General features: G+C 47.0%; 1 protein-coding gene across 5 annotated transcripts in view; it reads left to right on the top strand.

Moving 5' to 3' along the window:
* The window catches only part of KDM5A (lysine demethylase 5A), a 64,350-nt gene that overhangs the window by 38,945 nt on the left and 10,818 nt on the right, over window positions 1-14,587 (top strand). For all 5 annotated transcript variants that reach the window (XM_053255368.1, XM_053255367.1, XM_053255370.1 and 2 more), the window contains 7 exons: window positions 5,459-5,814; window positions 6,335-6,473; window positions 8,040-8,219; window positions 8,780-8,941; window positions 11,702-12,253; window positions 13,641-13,784; window positions 14,222-14,381. In XM_053255368.1, coding sequence (XP_053111343.1) covers window positions 5,459-5,814; window positions 6,335-6,473; window positions 8,040-8,219; window positions 8,780-8,941; window positions 11,702-12,253; window positions 13,641-13,784; window positions 14,222-14,381 — 1,693 coding nt within the window. The remainder of the gene's footprint in view (window positions 1-5,458; window positions 5,815-6,334; window positions 6,474-8,039; window positions 8,220-8,779; window positions 8,942-11,701; window positions 12,254-13,640; window positions 13,785-14,221; window positions 14,382-14,587) is intronic.

Raw genomic sequence — 14,587 nt, 5'->3', positions numbered from 1 at the left:
GTGCATCATACTGAATACATTTAATAGAGCACACTGTCCTGTTTAGGAATTCTTCACACTGTCATAAGCCTGTCTGGATACATTTTTAAAAATGCTACATTTGTTCCAGTCTTAACTATAGCAAAGATGAAATAAAGGCAGCTTATTCAGCTGTCAGCATTTGCTCTTCGTGTGGGTTCAGGAGAAACTGGTGAGTTGAGCACCATAGCATCTGTTGGGGGCGGGGGGGTGTGTGGGGTCAGCCTGCCCTGACTATTTCTCACACAATAATCAAGAAAAGGGCTTTGAGGAAAGGGGAGAAGTGCAGCTTGTTGGGGGCCAAGTTTGCACTGTTTACTTGTCTAGTTGGCTCTTGCTCCTACTTTCCTTGCCAACTCCTGAAGCCTTTTATTGAACGGGTGGTCTAGTTTTATTCTCTGCTGCTGCAGTCCAAGAGCGTCTCACATGTGGGTTATGATCCTCCATGTGACTCTAGAGGCAGGACTATGTAAACTAGGCTAGGTTTTTTAAGGCTTGGAAGAGCATGACCCCTCCAGTTCTTCTAGTCCTGAGTGGCTCTAAGGCAGCTTTTCTCAGCTCTAGTTTTTTTCCTTTAGGTTCTCTTGCTTTTTCTCCCTGCTTTTACTGTCTTCCTTTTTTCCTAATTCTTTCTTCTTTTCCTAACAAAAAAAGAGGAAAACTCCTGCTTTGCCTTTTACTTTCATTTTCCGCTCTATGCCCTGCACTTGCTTTCTTATTCTTTGCGCTGCATGGAAAGAGCAGCCAGGATACTCCACATGAGAGTACTTAAGGGAAAACAACAGGGCCTATAGAAGGCCATTAGAGCAGCCAGGAACCCGCCCCTGCAATCCCATTCACCGGCCTGTTCAGCACAGCTCCTTGGAACACTCAGCCTCTGCCAGACAGCTGACAGGTGGCGTTCCAGAGCAAGAGAGAGCATTAGCTACCATTTTTGAGGGTGGGGAAGCGGCTCAGGTATTGACCTTGCTGCAGCTTCCTGCCAGTTCCATGAGCAGCCCGCCTTCAGTGGCTGCAACCCCACTACCCCCACACGCTCCGAGAAGCCTTGTGGGGCACGTGGAGAAACGCCAAGGCCCAGAAGTACTAGATATGGCCTCCACCAGTGGCCAGAAGCCCCAGAGGAAAACGGGGGCTCAAAAGGCAATGGCAGCATCCAAAGGTGCTGGAGCGGGCCCAGTGGCATCCAGAGCTGCAACAATGTGCACAGTACTGACGAGCTCAGCAACGGCAACAACTTCACATCCGGTGAGCCCGGCTCAAGTTGGGCTTTTGGTTTCTTCTACTTCCCCCACCCGGGGTCCCTCGGGGGCATCCTTGCTCGCCCAACCTACTCCAGTGAGAGAAGCCCTCTCCCAAATGCCAGGAGATATGCCACCTACCTGGGGCACGTGGTTTGGGGACTTGTTGGCAAGCTCATTTGAAATATATGACCAACTAAGGTCTAAAAAGAGAAATCAGTCCAAGCGGGCTTTCTCCTCTTCCTCTGCCTCTTCTTCACTCTCAAGAGGCACCAGCCCCTAAACAAGTTAAGAAAAAGTGAAAACATGTTAAGAAAGCCAAAAAATGGATGTCTAAATCAAAACAGGGTGTGGGGGAGTGTGCATTCATCTGAACTCTCTGACCCAGGCTCCCTCCAACCCCAGAGGCCACTTCCTAGGAAGACGGGAGAACTCCCCGCTGCACCCCCTCAAAGCCTCCAGAAAAATCCCCGGGCAAGCCAACCCCCATTATTCCAGTTGATGAGGAACCCACCTCACCAGAAAATCCAGATCTCCCTACAGACCTTTTTGTGGGGAGGCGAGACTGATCAACCAAGAGAGGAGGGAGAATGGTCTGATGGTGAGAGTTCAGAAGCACCTGAGAACTCAGAAGCACACCAGAGACTTTTTCAGTCCATAGACTTGGCCCCGCTCATGGCAAAGATGGTGCACGCCCTGGGGCTAAATCTCTCTGCGTCTCAGGAATCCCAGCCACTGAGTAAAAGTGCGCTAGTGTTCAAAGCCAAGTAATATGGCCCTTCCTCTTCCTAAACAATTTGTGGAAGCAGCAAAATGTGAATGGATGGGTTCTACCTCCTTAAAAAGGGCTAACGCTATAGCAAACAAGCTGAATGCATTCCAACAGGAATGGCCGGGGTGGGGGGAGATCTTCAAGATGCGCACCCCCTCTTCTCACGGATGCCCCTGTCGTGGCTATGATCTCTGGTTCGGTCCTGACTAGGGACAGCAAGTCTGCCCTAAAAGATCCTGCAGACAAATGTACGGAGGGGGGCATGAAATGGGCACATGACTCCACAGCATTATCAATGAGAGCCACTACAGCTGCCTCTATGGTAGCTAGAGTGTCATTAATCTGGCTAGATGACTTGATTCTGGAACCTCCACCTGACCCAGTTAGGTTGAGGAAAAACACTTTTAAAGTTGCACAAGACGCAAGCCTTTATGGCTGATGCGACGCTTGACTCCATCCGATTTGCATCCTCTGTGGTGGGCAGATGCAATTTATGGCTAAAACACTGGCAGATGAATGCAGCCTCCAAAACTAACTTTATTTCTATTCCCTTTGATGGGAAAAATTGTTTGGGGATGAGGCCCTAAAAGACATCTTAGTGGAATCGAAGGATAAAAAGGCCATGCCATCCTCGTCATGGAAGCAAGACTGCCCCCAAGGATGGGGGCCTTTTCAGTCTTTTTGTCCCTTTTTAGATCACCCTTTGGGGGCAGGGGCAGGGTCTTTCAGTCACAGTGCTCCTACTGGGGCAGAGCTAGATTGGCCAGACAGAATTTTGGTAATAGGGCAAACTTCAACGCCCAAGCCAAGCAATCTAAACAGGCATGACTCGGGTGGTGCCCCTATGTGGTCGGCTTTCTTCACATTGGCGTGTCTGGGAGGCCACCACCTCAGACGTTTGGGTTCTCACCATCGTAAAAGACGGCTACTCCATAGAATTGACCAAGCCACCTTCTCACCGCTTCCTTCCCACTCCAGCCTCCTACCTTGAACAAAAATACCAAGGTTTGCAGGGAGCGATTAACACCTGTTAGCAATTGGGGCCATAGAACTGTTCCCACTAGAACAACAGGTCATGGGCACCTACTTTGTAATCTTCACCATGCCCAAGAAAGACGGCTCCCTGAGGGCAGTGCTGGACCTAAAACACCTAAACTGCTTTGTGCTCAGGAGGAAGTTCCGCATAGAATCCCTCAGGTCAATTGCGGAAGCACTACAACATGTAGACCTGCTCTTCTCTAGACCTCAAGGTGTACCTGCATGTACCTATTCACCAAAACAGCTGCCACTTGCTCCATTTCCTCTGCACAGGAGTCCATTACCAGTACAGGACTCTCCCGTTCGTCCTGTCATCAGCCCCACACATATTTACAAAGATCCTATCTCGGGTGATTGCACATCTCCTCCTCCAAGGCATGAAGATTTATGTTTTTCTGGGTGATCTTTGGTGGTCAGTGGAGAAGCACCAGCACAGCATCTGGCTGGAGCTCAAGGTGATCTGCATGGTTCTTCGGGAGTACCAGTCCATCGTTCTCCACCGCCACTTCCTCATACGCACAGACAACACCACGGCCAAGACACATGTAAATCATCATGGGGGAACTCGGTCAAGATCTCTGCAGGCAGAGGCGGTCCTGCTGTTTCTGTGGGCAGAACAACATGTAGCGTTTCTGGCAGCCCATCACATGTAGGGGGCCCTAAACACTGTGGCAGATTAGCTCAGTCGGTCGGATAGTCTCAGAGGAGAGTGGCACCTGAACCCAGAAATATTCCGCCTGATAGTAGCTCATTTCGGCCAACCGGTGGCGGATCTCTTAGCAACACTGTAATGTGTGAAAGTTCCCTGCTTCTCCAGGGTCCCCTGCCAACAAGCAGAAGAGGTGGACACTCTATCATCACCATGGCTGACAGATCTCCAGTAAGCTTTTCCTCCCACGCCTCTCCTGGCTCGTGTGCTCCGATGAGTTCCTCAGAGCACAGATCATTCTAGTTGCTCTGTACTGGCCAAGAAGGCCATGGTTTGTAGAGCTCACCAACCTACCCATGGAAGCACACCTGCTGCTCCCAGCCTCACCAAGGCCCAGTGTGTCAGCTGGATCCAGGCTGGTTAAGGCTAGCCGCATGGAAACTGAGCAGTGTATCTTGAAACATGGCTACTTGGCCAAAGTGCTTAACATAATGCTCACTTCCAGGCACTCCTCCACTAACAGAATTTATCAATATATGTGTGGCGGGCCTTCTGGTAATGGTCTACACAACATGGGGTACCATAGGGATCGGCCACTGTGATGCACCGCCTGCAGTTTCTTCAGGACAGCTTAGACACCTTGAAATGCCAGGCCATGGCCTTGGTGGGGCTCATCTCAGGGACTTCTAAGCGATCCATGCAACGTCGCCCCACAAGATGTTTCTTGAGAGGCGCCTTCTCCTCTTCCCTCCTGTGGTACATCACTTTCCTATGTGGTGCCTACATACAGTCCTGAAGGCTCTCTAGGGTCCTCCCTTCGAATCAGTAGCCACTATACGCTATGCCTACTCTCCTTCAGACCAGTTTTCATCATTGCTATTACCTCGGCCTGTAGGGTCTCTGAACTCAGAGCCTTGTCTGTACATAAAAACCTGTGTGTCCCCGCCCCCCCTCCCCCCCATGGACTCAGTTATGCTTATCCCAGACCCTTTTTTCCATTATAAGGTAGCATCTCCCTTCCACATGTCTCCTTTCCATCTTCTTGCCCTAAGCTGGTTCACTCAGTAGAGAAGGTCTGGCACAAGCTAGATGTGAGTAGGGGCTGAGAGAGAGAGAGAGAGAGAGAGAGAGAATGTACTACGAGCATTGGGTCTACTGAATCCTTTTGTTTCCTTCTTACCATGCACCATGAGCCAGGCCATCACTCCTGCCACCATGGCTAGGTGGCTAAAGGCATGCATAGCTCTGGCTTATGAATCCTAGGGCCTCAGGGCGCCCACTGAAGTGTTTGCCCATTCTACTAGGGCTGCAGCTATGTCAACGGCTTTCTCTGTGAATGCCGCTGTACAGGACATTTGCAGGGCAGCCACCTGGCAAGTGCTAGACACTACAAATTGGATGCCTTCTCCTCTGCCCAAGGAGCTTTTGGGAGGCGAGTCTTCCAGCAGGTTCTCCCTTCATAGTAGGCGCAGGGCTCCCTCTCTGGTTGGACTAGGCTGTGGTATGTCCCCATATGTGAGATGCCCTTGGATGCAGCAGCAAGAAGAAGCCTTCACAGTGAGTAACCAATGTTCTGTTCTCTGCTTGACACCAGATGCAGTTCAGTATTCTTCTTGGTTCCTCGGTAGCACTGGATGTTTGGGTCATCCTAAAAAACCAGAGCCAGTTGAACAGTCAGGAATCCCTTTGTGACAGTTCTCCCTGTGCTATGTGACTACCTTGTGTTTTATTTTCTCTTAGAACCTGCTGGATGATGTTGAAGAGTTTCATGAACGTGCTCAGGAGGCCATGATGGATGAGGTCCCAGACTCATCCAAGCTGCAGATGTTGATAGATATGGGCACTGGCCTCTATGTGGAACTTCCTGAACTGCCTCGGCTGAAGCAGGAGCTGCAGCAGGCCCGGTGGCTGGATGAAGTGCGGGTTACCCTTTCAGATCCTCAGCGGGTTACCTTGGATGTGATGAAGAAGCTGATCGACTCAGGGGTGGGGTTGGCACCACATCATGCAGTGGAGAAGGCCATGGCTGAATTGCAGGAACTTCTTACGGTCTCCGAGAGGTGGGAAGAGAAAGCAAAAGTCTGCCTGCAGGCAAGGTGAGTATTCCTGTTGGTTGCTTTGCCTTGAGTAAGCTACAGTGAGCAACAGCCCATGGCTACTTTTGGGCTTTCAACAACTGAACTGATTCTAAACAAGCATGTTAAATAGTTGTATAGGTGATGCTTCCTTCCTTGGGGTCCCAAATGCATTTAACTTGTTAAAGGCATTTAACTTAAGGGCACAGAGATGTTTTGGAGCCAGTGTGTGAGATTAGGTAGCATGCTGGAATTGGACTGGGAAGACCTGGGTTCAAATTTGTGCTGAGCTTTGCTCACTGGATCGTCTTGGGCAAATATCTCTTGGCCTTCCCTATGCTATAGGGCACCTTGCATGTAGCTCCATGTATGGCTGCTCTGAGGAAGGGAGGGGGTTGCAAGTGGAATTGATGTTCTGTCATGAGAGATATTATTCTTCATGCTGTTCAGCTACAGTGGTGCCTTGACCAGAGCTTTATTTTGACAGTGAGCAAGAATGTTTGCTAACCAAGCAGATTTTTTCCTCGCACGCCACCCATAGGCCTCGGCAAAGCATAGCAGCTCTGGAGAGCATTGTCAATGAAGCAAAGAGCATCCCAGCTTATTTGCCCAATGTGCTGGCATTGAGAGAAGCCCTGCAGCGAGCTCGAGACTGGACAGCCAAAGTGGAGGCCATTCAGGTAGGGTTCACTGCAAGCATGGCAGTATCTAATTTAGATCCTCTTGAACAGGCATGCATTTGCCTCCCTGAGAGAGAGAGAGAGAGAGAGAGAGAGAGAGAGAGAGAGAGAGAGGATCTCCCTTGGCTTTGAATTCAGCAATGCCATTTGTAGTCCAGCCAATTTGGGGGGTGGCTTTTTAATTGATCCTGATGTATCCTTAATATATTGCAATCGCTTCTTCCATATATTTGCAGGTATGTCCTGTCATAGTTTCTTGATGCTGCTTAGTATTTTTTATCCAGTTTGATAGCATTATTTTTAAGGTAGCTTAGATTAAAAAGAAAGTGATACAAAGATTCAGACTATTGGCTCATATACAGAGTGATGCTCTGTGGAATGCAGAGTCTGCACAACCATCACCTTCTCTCTGGGCAGCCCCTGAGCTTTCTGAAAAGTCCTTGTCGGGATCCTTGGTGAAGTCCTGGACTGCAGTGCAGCTGGCTGCACGAGAAGGGGGTGAGAGCCAGGCAGAAACACCTGCCCTTCCATTTCTGGCCACTTTCCCCTTCCTCCTCAGACATCTGCATTCTAGCCCAGAGCAGAGTCTCTTTCTCAAAGCATCTGCCTAGGCCAGAGGTAACAGTTACATGAACTGCTCTGTATGTGAGCCAAAGTAAAGAATTCATAAAACTGTTAACATTTCTTGGCAACAGCAGAATAAGCAGCAATAAACCAATCATCATGCTAAAAGCAATCTGTAAAGAAAACATAATATCCCATTATTAAAAAGCCTGAGCAAACAAAACTGTTGCACTGAAAGCTCATGAGAGTAGATGTGTTGGGTGTAGACACCTGAGAAGGTCATTCCCGAGCTGAGGATGTGTTCATCTGGGAAAGGACTTGAACAACGCATCTACTCTCTTTAAAACGGAAGCCAGCTAAAGTCATCTGCTTGATGAAATAGGTACATCTAGTAGCAAAAATTGTTTGGGGGCGACTTATCTGCCAAAGCCTTTTTGTCTCAGACTTTGGCTTTTGTTCAAGTGAATGGAGCTACAAGAAGAGCCTGTTTGAGAATGTGTCTGTTTTATAAGGTTCCTTGCGAGCAGAGGGACCTCAGTGCAGTCCTGGTATTTTTGTGCTAAAAATCCAGTTTTGCAATGGGGAAAAAATCATACACAGAAATGTGTATAAATTGATTTGAATTTGTTATCAGCGCATGAACCAGATCTGGGTAGTGGTTACAACATTCATAAGTTCAGTTCAACATTCATAAGTTCAGTTCATTCATAAGTTCATAAATTCATAGTGGTTCCAACATTCATAAGTGCATTCATCTGCACCTGTGCAGATCAGCTTCGGGCAGAATTTGTTAGCTCCTTGCGACACCTGCAACTGCCGATTGCACATGATTGCAGTACCCTCTAGTGGCGGTTGGGCGTCCCATGAGCCGGTTGTGTGAAATAGTGCTCAATTTAAGATGATAAATGTTGAAATCCAGCTGCGACTTTGTATGCTGAAATAACTTTAGTCTCGTGTGGTGATGGAATTGTGTAGCTAAGAATTGTCCGTTACCTTTCCTAGAATGGAAGCAACTATGCATATCTGGAACAACTTGAGAATCTTTCTGCAAAAGGCCGCCTGATACCTGTCCGGCTTGAAGCACTGCCACAGGTTGATTCGCAGGTAGCCGCAGCCCGTGCCTGGAGGGAGCGCACGGGAAGAACGTTCCTTAAGAAGAACTCGAGCTACACACTCCTACAGGTTAGTAGCAGATGGACTTGTACCAGGGCTTGGAGAAGTGACTTTGACTTTGTCTGTTAACTATGCCAAGTGGGTAACTTGGTCTATGGGCTATCTTTCTCCAATGCTAGGGACTGGTGCAGCCATAATGCTTGCTTATCTTGTAAGTATGTTTGCCTTTTGAACACATTTGTTGTTTAGTCAGGACTGTTGACTTCGTTACTTGACTTTCCTGATGTCTATAACAGTTGGAATTTTATCTCCTGTGGTTTGCATTTTAGTGTTATATTTTGTGTGTGTGTGTATGCATTTTTCGATTTGATTGTTACCTACTTTGAGCAGTTCAATTTTTTGGATCAGTAAGGTTGAAGTATAAATTTTTCTCTAAGCAATAAGTCAAAGTTGCATAGTGTATATCTTCAGATCTACAATCCTTTGCAAACCCTTAGTTCTGAAAGCTACTCTTGTGTGCACACCCCGATCTTCTAGTTCTCATTGTCAAGCTTAGTATTTTGGGATCCTTCAGGCAACAGCTGCTCTTTCAGTTCTGCCATCACCATGTTCTGTCTCTTGATTTGCAGGTTCTGAGCCCTCGAACTGATATTGGCATTTATGGGAGCAGTAAGAATAGGCGAAAAAGAGTCAAGGAGCTGTTGGAGAAAGAGAAAGAGAAGGATCTTGACCTGGAGTCCTTGAGTGAATTAGAAGATGGGCTGGAAGAGACACGGGATGCTGCAACTGTGGTATGGCAGGGGCATCCCTTTGGGCTTAATTGCCTGTAGGAAGAGCCATTACATGTTTTCCTTGTTTGTGAGATAAACACTTGTAATTCCTGTTTCTTTGGAGGGGATCTTTAGCTAATTTATATTGGCCAGGTTGTTAGACCTGGCTATGCTGTGCAGACCATTGCTATGCTGTGCAGGTCTTGCTTTGCTGAAAATAGAGGATAGGTTTTTAAGTGGAAGTTGGTTGATAAAATGGGAAGCTTTTCTTTTTGGCCCCAAGGTAAACTCAAGTTACTAAAGATACAAAGTGATGCCCAGATGACCACATCCTGACTACTAGACTAGAACAACTTTTAAAACTACACAGAGGGACTAGAAGCAAGTCAGCGGTTATGGCTTGACAAAGACATGACATCAATAAATGATGATGGGACCGTACAAGTGACCTGTCTGTAGTTTTCCAAGACACATCTGTGGTATCTGGAAGAAATGAGACAGATTTGGGTTTTGATGAGCAGTTCCAGTTTGTGTTCTAACTTGTCGTCTGAGCCTATAAAGAAGGGCAGTGGGGATGTCTTTCAAAGATGACCCCCCCGCTCAAGTGTAAAACACAACTGTTCATAATAACTTATGCTTTGAATAGGTTTGGCTGTGCTAGCAAAATTGTCTTGATCTGTTAAACTTAAGAAATCTCTTAAACTTGTACAAATATAAACTCTGAGTGTTAACGTTAACCTCATGGTTGCAAATTTAGGCTTTAGCCATCACTCTCTTCTATTAGTTTTCCCCTTTACCATATATTTTTCTCAATTTTAAGTCCAACTTGCATTTATTGATACAGAAACTACATTGACAGTTGATTTATATTCAGTGTCGCAACTTACTTTGAACACTCATTAAACCTTAGTTAACCTTTTAACTAGACCTGCTTTCACTTGAGAGTACCCTGGAAGGTGAATTTGGAAGTGGGAAGCTGATGGTGCCCACACAACACTGCCTTGAATTAACAGTAGTATAATATTTGATGGCAGGTTTATCCTTGGGAATTAAGAAATATGTTTGCCATTTGGTTTTATTGGCTTTACCAGAAAAAGAAACTGATCTGGATAGTGATCTCACGACAATCATAAACAATGGGTTCTGCTCCTGCGCAGACCAAGTTTGGGTAAAATTCGTTAGCTCCTTGGGCCCCCAACTTTCTCCTGCGTGTGCCCTGCAGTATCTTATACTGGTGGTTAGGTGTTCTTCTTTCAGTTTCTTTCTTATCGCCTTAGCGATCTCATCTTTGGATTACTAAAGTTCCTCGGAAATAAGCAATTAAACTAGAAAAACTATTTTCAACGGCTAGAAAACGGAATGGAACGACTATTCTAAGGATTACCCACATTTGGGAAATTATTGGAAATTACTCGGAACTTTGACTACAGAATGCTAAACAGTATACAAGAATACTTAATGATTTTAATTGTGTTTATGGCTGGATTTATTGGCTTGACCCAGGACTGGAATTGATTACTCTACTGGACAAATCCCCTATTGTGCCTCCCATGAGTACAAAAGCTCCTAGGGAGAAGACCACCTTTAAAAGGTGTGAAAATTGCGAGGGGAAACTCCCCTCAACTGACGGCCACCAACTCTGTTTGCTGTGCTTGCGGGAGGGCCATAGCGCTGTGGCCTGCTCAATCTGCTCTTTAGGCAAAATTGGTCTCAAGTATGAAATGAGCTTTTTAGTTTTGTACATCCTTCAAATAAAAATTATTTGAAGTTTTCACAGCTTCAGAAACTGAATGTAGTTGGGAGCAAATTACCCGTATTTTACGGACTATAAGACGCTATGGACTATAAGACGCACCTTAATTTTAATCCAGTTTTTCAGAGTTTTTGAGCTTGTCACACACTTCTTGCCAAGGAAGCCGAAGAGGCTTTCGTTCTCTTGCGGGGTGAGCAGCAGCGAGCCCATGTTGGTGACCCGCGGCGGGGGCTGCTGCTGGTTGTTGCTCATCGCGGCCGCCAGCGGGGCCTGCCCGGGACCACCTCCTCCACCTCCTCTTGTGCCTCCGGCAGCTCCTGCGGGCTAGCACTCGCCTGCGCGGGCTTGTCTCCAGGTCGGGCCCCGCGGCCCCTCAGAGAGCGGCGGCGTAGCAGCCTCCCTCATTGCAGCAGCATCGGGGCAGCAACTGGAGGGGGGCGGCGGGCTGGCTGACTAGGCCGCTCCCGGCAGGCCCGGCGAGAGAGGAAGGGAGGTGGGAAGCGAATCCTCCCTGCTTGCCCTTCCTCCTGCTCTTCCTCCTCCTCTCCCCTCTCTTTCCCGACAAGCCCTAAACTCCACCACGTCCTCAGAAGGACCACCAAGCATGCCCAGGACCACCGCGTCCCCCCGGGCGAAGGGCCATCCACGGCGACGCTCCCCACTGTGGGAGCGGGCGCCTCGAAGAAGGGCCGCCGTGGCGCGTGCGGGCACGCACAGCGACGGCCGCCATTTTGAATTGGAGTATAAGACGCACCTGAATTTGGGCAGATATTTTTTGAGGAAAAAAGTGCGTCTTATACTCTGTAAAATACGGTACTTATTGAAGGCCTTGTTTTTCCCTTGCACCAAAAGTTTATTTTTTATGTGGATAGGAATGAGTAGCTGTTGAATACTGGTCCAGTGCCTAGATACTTACACAGGAAATCTTATTACAAATGAATGAGGATCTCTCCACACAATTAGAATATGGGACTGGCTGGTCAGGCCACTAAAGAGTGTTCAGCTACTCTTCTTTCTCTCTTGCATAGGTGGCTCTCTTCAAGGACCGTGAGCAGAAGGAGATTGAAGCCATGCATGCCCTCAGGGAAGCCAACCTGGCAAAGATGACCATGGTAGATCGCATTGAGGAGATCAAGTTCTGTATCTGCCGCAAAACTGCAAGTGGCTTCATGCTCCAGTGTGAACTTTGCAAAGACTGGTTTCATAGCACCTGTGTGCCCCTCCCCAAAACCAGCTCCCAAAAGAAGGGCTCCAGCTGGCCTGCCAAAGAAGTCAAGTTCCTCTGTCCACTCTGCATGCGTTCACGAAGGCCCCGGCTCGAGACCATCTTATCTCTGCTGGTGTCCTTGCAAAAGCTGCCAGTGCGTCTGCCTGAGGGTGAAGCCCTGCAGTGCCTGACAGAACGGGCGATGAGTTGGCAGGACCGAGCACGGCAAGCTTTGGCTACTGACGAACTGTCCTCTGCCTTGGCCAAGCTTTCTGTGCTAAGCCAGCGCATGGTGGAGCAAGCTGCCCGGGAGAAAACGGAGAAAATAATTAGCGCCGAACTCCAGAAGGCAGCAGCCAATCCTGACCTGCAGGTAGGAGGATTCTGCTATCAGTGTAACTTGTTAGTTTGTGTCTTTAGTGTATGTAAAGAGAGTTCTGTCTTGTCTTCTTTTTTTCCTCCTGGAATTCTTGCACAAAAGAAGCAGTTGTGTACTCTGAATTTGGTCTTCATCTAGTGGCCAAAAGTCACCGAGATGGTTTTATTCCCTTATTTGCTCTAAATTCTTAGTGCGGGGAGGGGAAGTGGCACCTTTTTTTATTGGACCGTTTCTTATGGGATAGAAGTTTGATATGCTGAGTCAAATAAGCTCTAACACTTTCTTTAAGAAATGCAGCTCTTCTGTCTACTGTTAAGTGGCCAAATCACAGCCTTTCCCCCAAAGAACATAAAATTTGACCAGCAGGGGGTTCACAAACTATAATCATGGACAAGGTGTTCATACTTTAGTGTTGGTGGAGATTTTCAGACCTCAGAAATGGGACAATTTTTATCACATGAATGCAAGCTTTTGCTTTACCTATCATACTATAGCTTAGTTATGAAGGCTATTCTGGTAGTCTTTGTCTGCTGTGTGTTTTTGTTTTTTAGTCTGACTTCTTTCTGCGGGGGTTTTGTCCCTTTCCCCTCCTCATGCTTTTATGCACTCTGTGTACCTTACCTAGCTTCCACAGGAGATGCACCTCTCATTTTGAGAATTGTGGTCCTATACCAGCAGAAGTTGGGAGTCTGGTCATGAATACTGCTTTTATTTCTTATTTATACTGTATTCCTCTCTGGGGCCAACAGAGTATTAACTGTGTCTATATAAAATTACAGATTAAATTGGTGTCCTCTGAAATGCAGTGATGTGCACAGTTATGTTCCCCCTCCCCCCGCCGAAAAAAAAATGAAAGAAAAACCCCTAGCTTGGGTAGCTAATGTTTGTTCTCCTTATTTGTCACCGTCCAGTGGTCCAGGACTCTCAGTTGATTTCTGATTTGTCCACTAGAAGGCAGGTTCTTTGAAAAAAGGTTTGTTTGAATGTGGGTTAGGAAGTATACCTCTCATTCTCTCTGGAGCCAGTCTTTCTCCTCCCTCTGCTGTAAATATATGTGAGTTCACTCCTTGGTCAGAGGAACCTGCTATAAGTAGCTTTCCCCCCCTCTTCCATATGACCAGGAAAGAAGAAGAAAAGAGTTCACCTGATTGAGATCTGGATGGAGGAGTGTGTGTTTAACTTTCTTTTCCCACTGCAGTTCCAGTCTGTCCCTGCAGCTGTTGTTTGCAAAGTGTGCAAACATGGAGAGCCAAATGGAATGTCTAAAGCCAAGTCTAGATCACTGTGTTGATATCTAGATCTAGATCTGTCTTCATCAGTGATGTTCCTTATACATGTTTCAGTAGAGGTGAAATTTCTTCACGTGTGTTTCACTCCTTAGGGTCACTTGACTAGTTTCCAACAGTCTGGCTTTAACCGGGCGATGAGTAGTGTGTCTTCATCTCCACGACAAACCATGGACTATGATGACGAGGAGACGGATTCGGATGAAGACATCAGGGAAGCATATGGTTATGACATAAAGGTCAGTAGCACCATAAAAACCTCCTGAATGCAAGACTCAGTTCTATTTCTCAGTTCTATTTCTTCTATTAATCTCAGTTCTATTAATCTCAGTTCTATTTCTTCTGTGAAATTTCAGCCAGCTTTAGAGTAATGCACCATTATCATGGCTGTAAAAAAAGTTGCTTGACATATCTAGGTAATCCAAGGTGTGTTGTGAAGCTTATAAGGGTTTTTTCTAAAGCCTTATTGCAGAGTTTGCCCTTGAATTAACTGATGTGGAAACAATATCGACCCTTCTTAATGCTGTCTGTGATTAGACAAAGCATCAAGCCCACCCTTGTTACTATACATGGATATTTTTGGTTAACCCAGGCTGGATAATGCCTGACAACGGGCCTTTAGGGAATTTTGTTGGGGTGGCTAGATTCAGCGCTTTCATCACTGTATCTGTTCTAGGACAATGCCAGTGTAAAATCCTCCAGCAGCCTAGAGCCCAATCTCTTTTGTGATGAAGAAATTCCCATCAAATCTGAAGAAGTGGTCACGCACATGTGGACAGCCCCCTCCTTCTGTGCTGAACATGCGTATTCATCGGCTTCCAAAAGCTGCTCTCAAGGTAATGCTGTTTCTGTGCTGGTGGGCATCCAAGGGCTTGTCTGACCCCACCGTACCACTTACTGGTTTCTATCCTGCCCTTCAGATTAAAAACCTCTCAAGGCAGCTTACAGCAGTTTTTCCCTCCATAGAAATACAGGAAGTCCCCAACTTACAAACAAATTGTGTTCCAAAAGCTTGTTTGTAAACTAGATGTTTGAAACTTGG

Source organism: Hemicordylus capensis, chromosome 5, assembly GCF_027244095.1.
Source record: "Hemicordylus capensis ecotype Gifberg chromosome 5, rHemCap1.1.pri, whole genome shotgun sequence".
In the NCBI taxonomy this organism is placed as follows: Eukaryota; Metazoa; Chordata; class Lepidosauria; order Squamata; family Cordylidae; genus Hemicordylus; species Hemicordylus capensis.
Note: the sequence above shows the minus strand (reverse complement) of the source record. Positions and strands in the feature narration are given on the sequence as shown.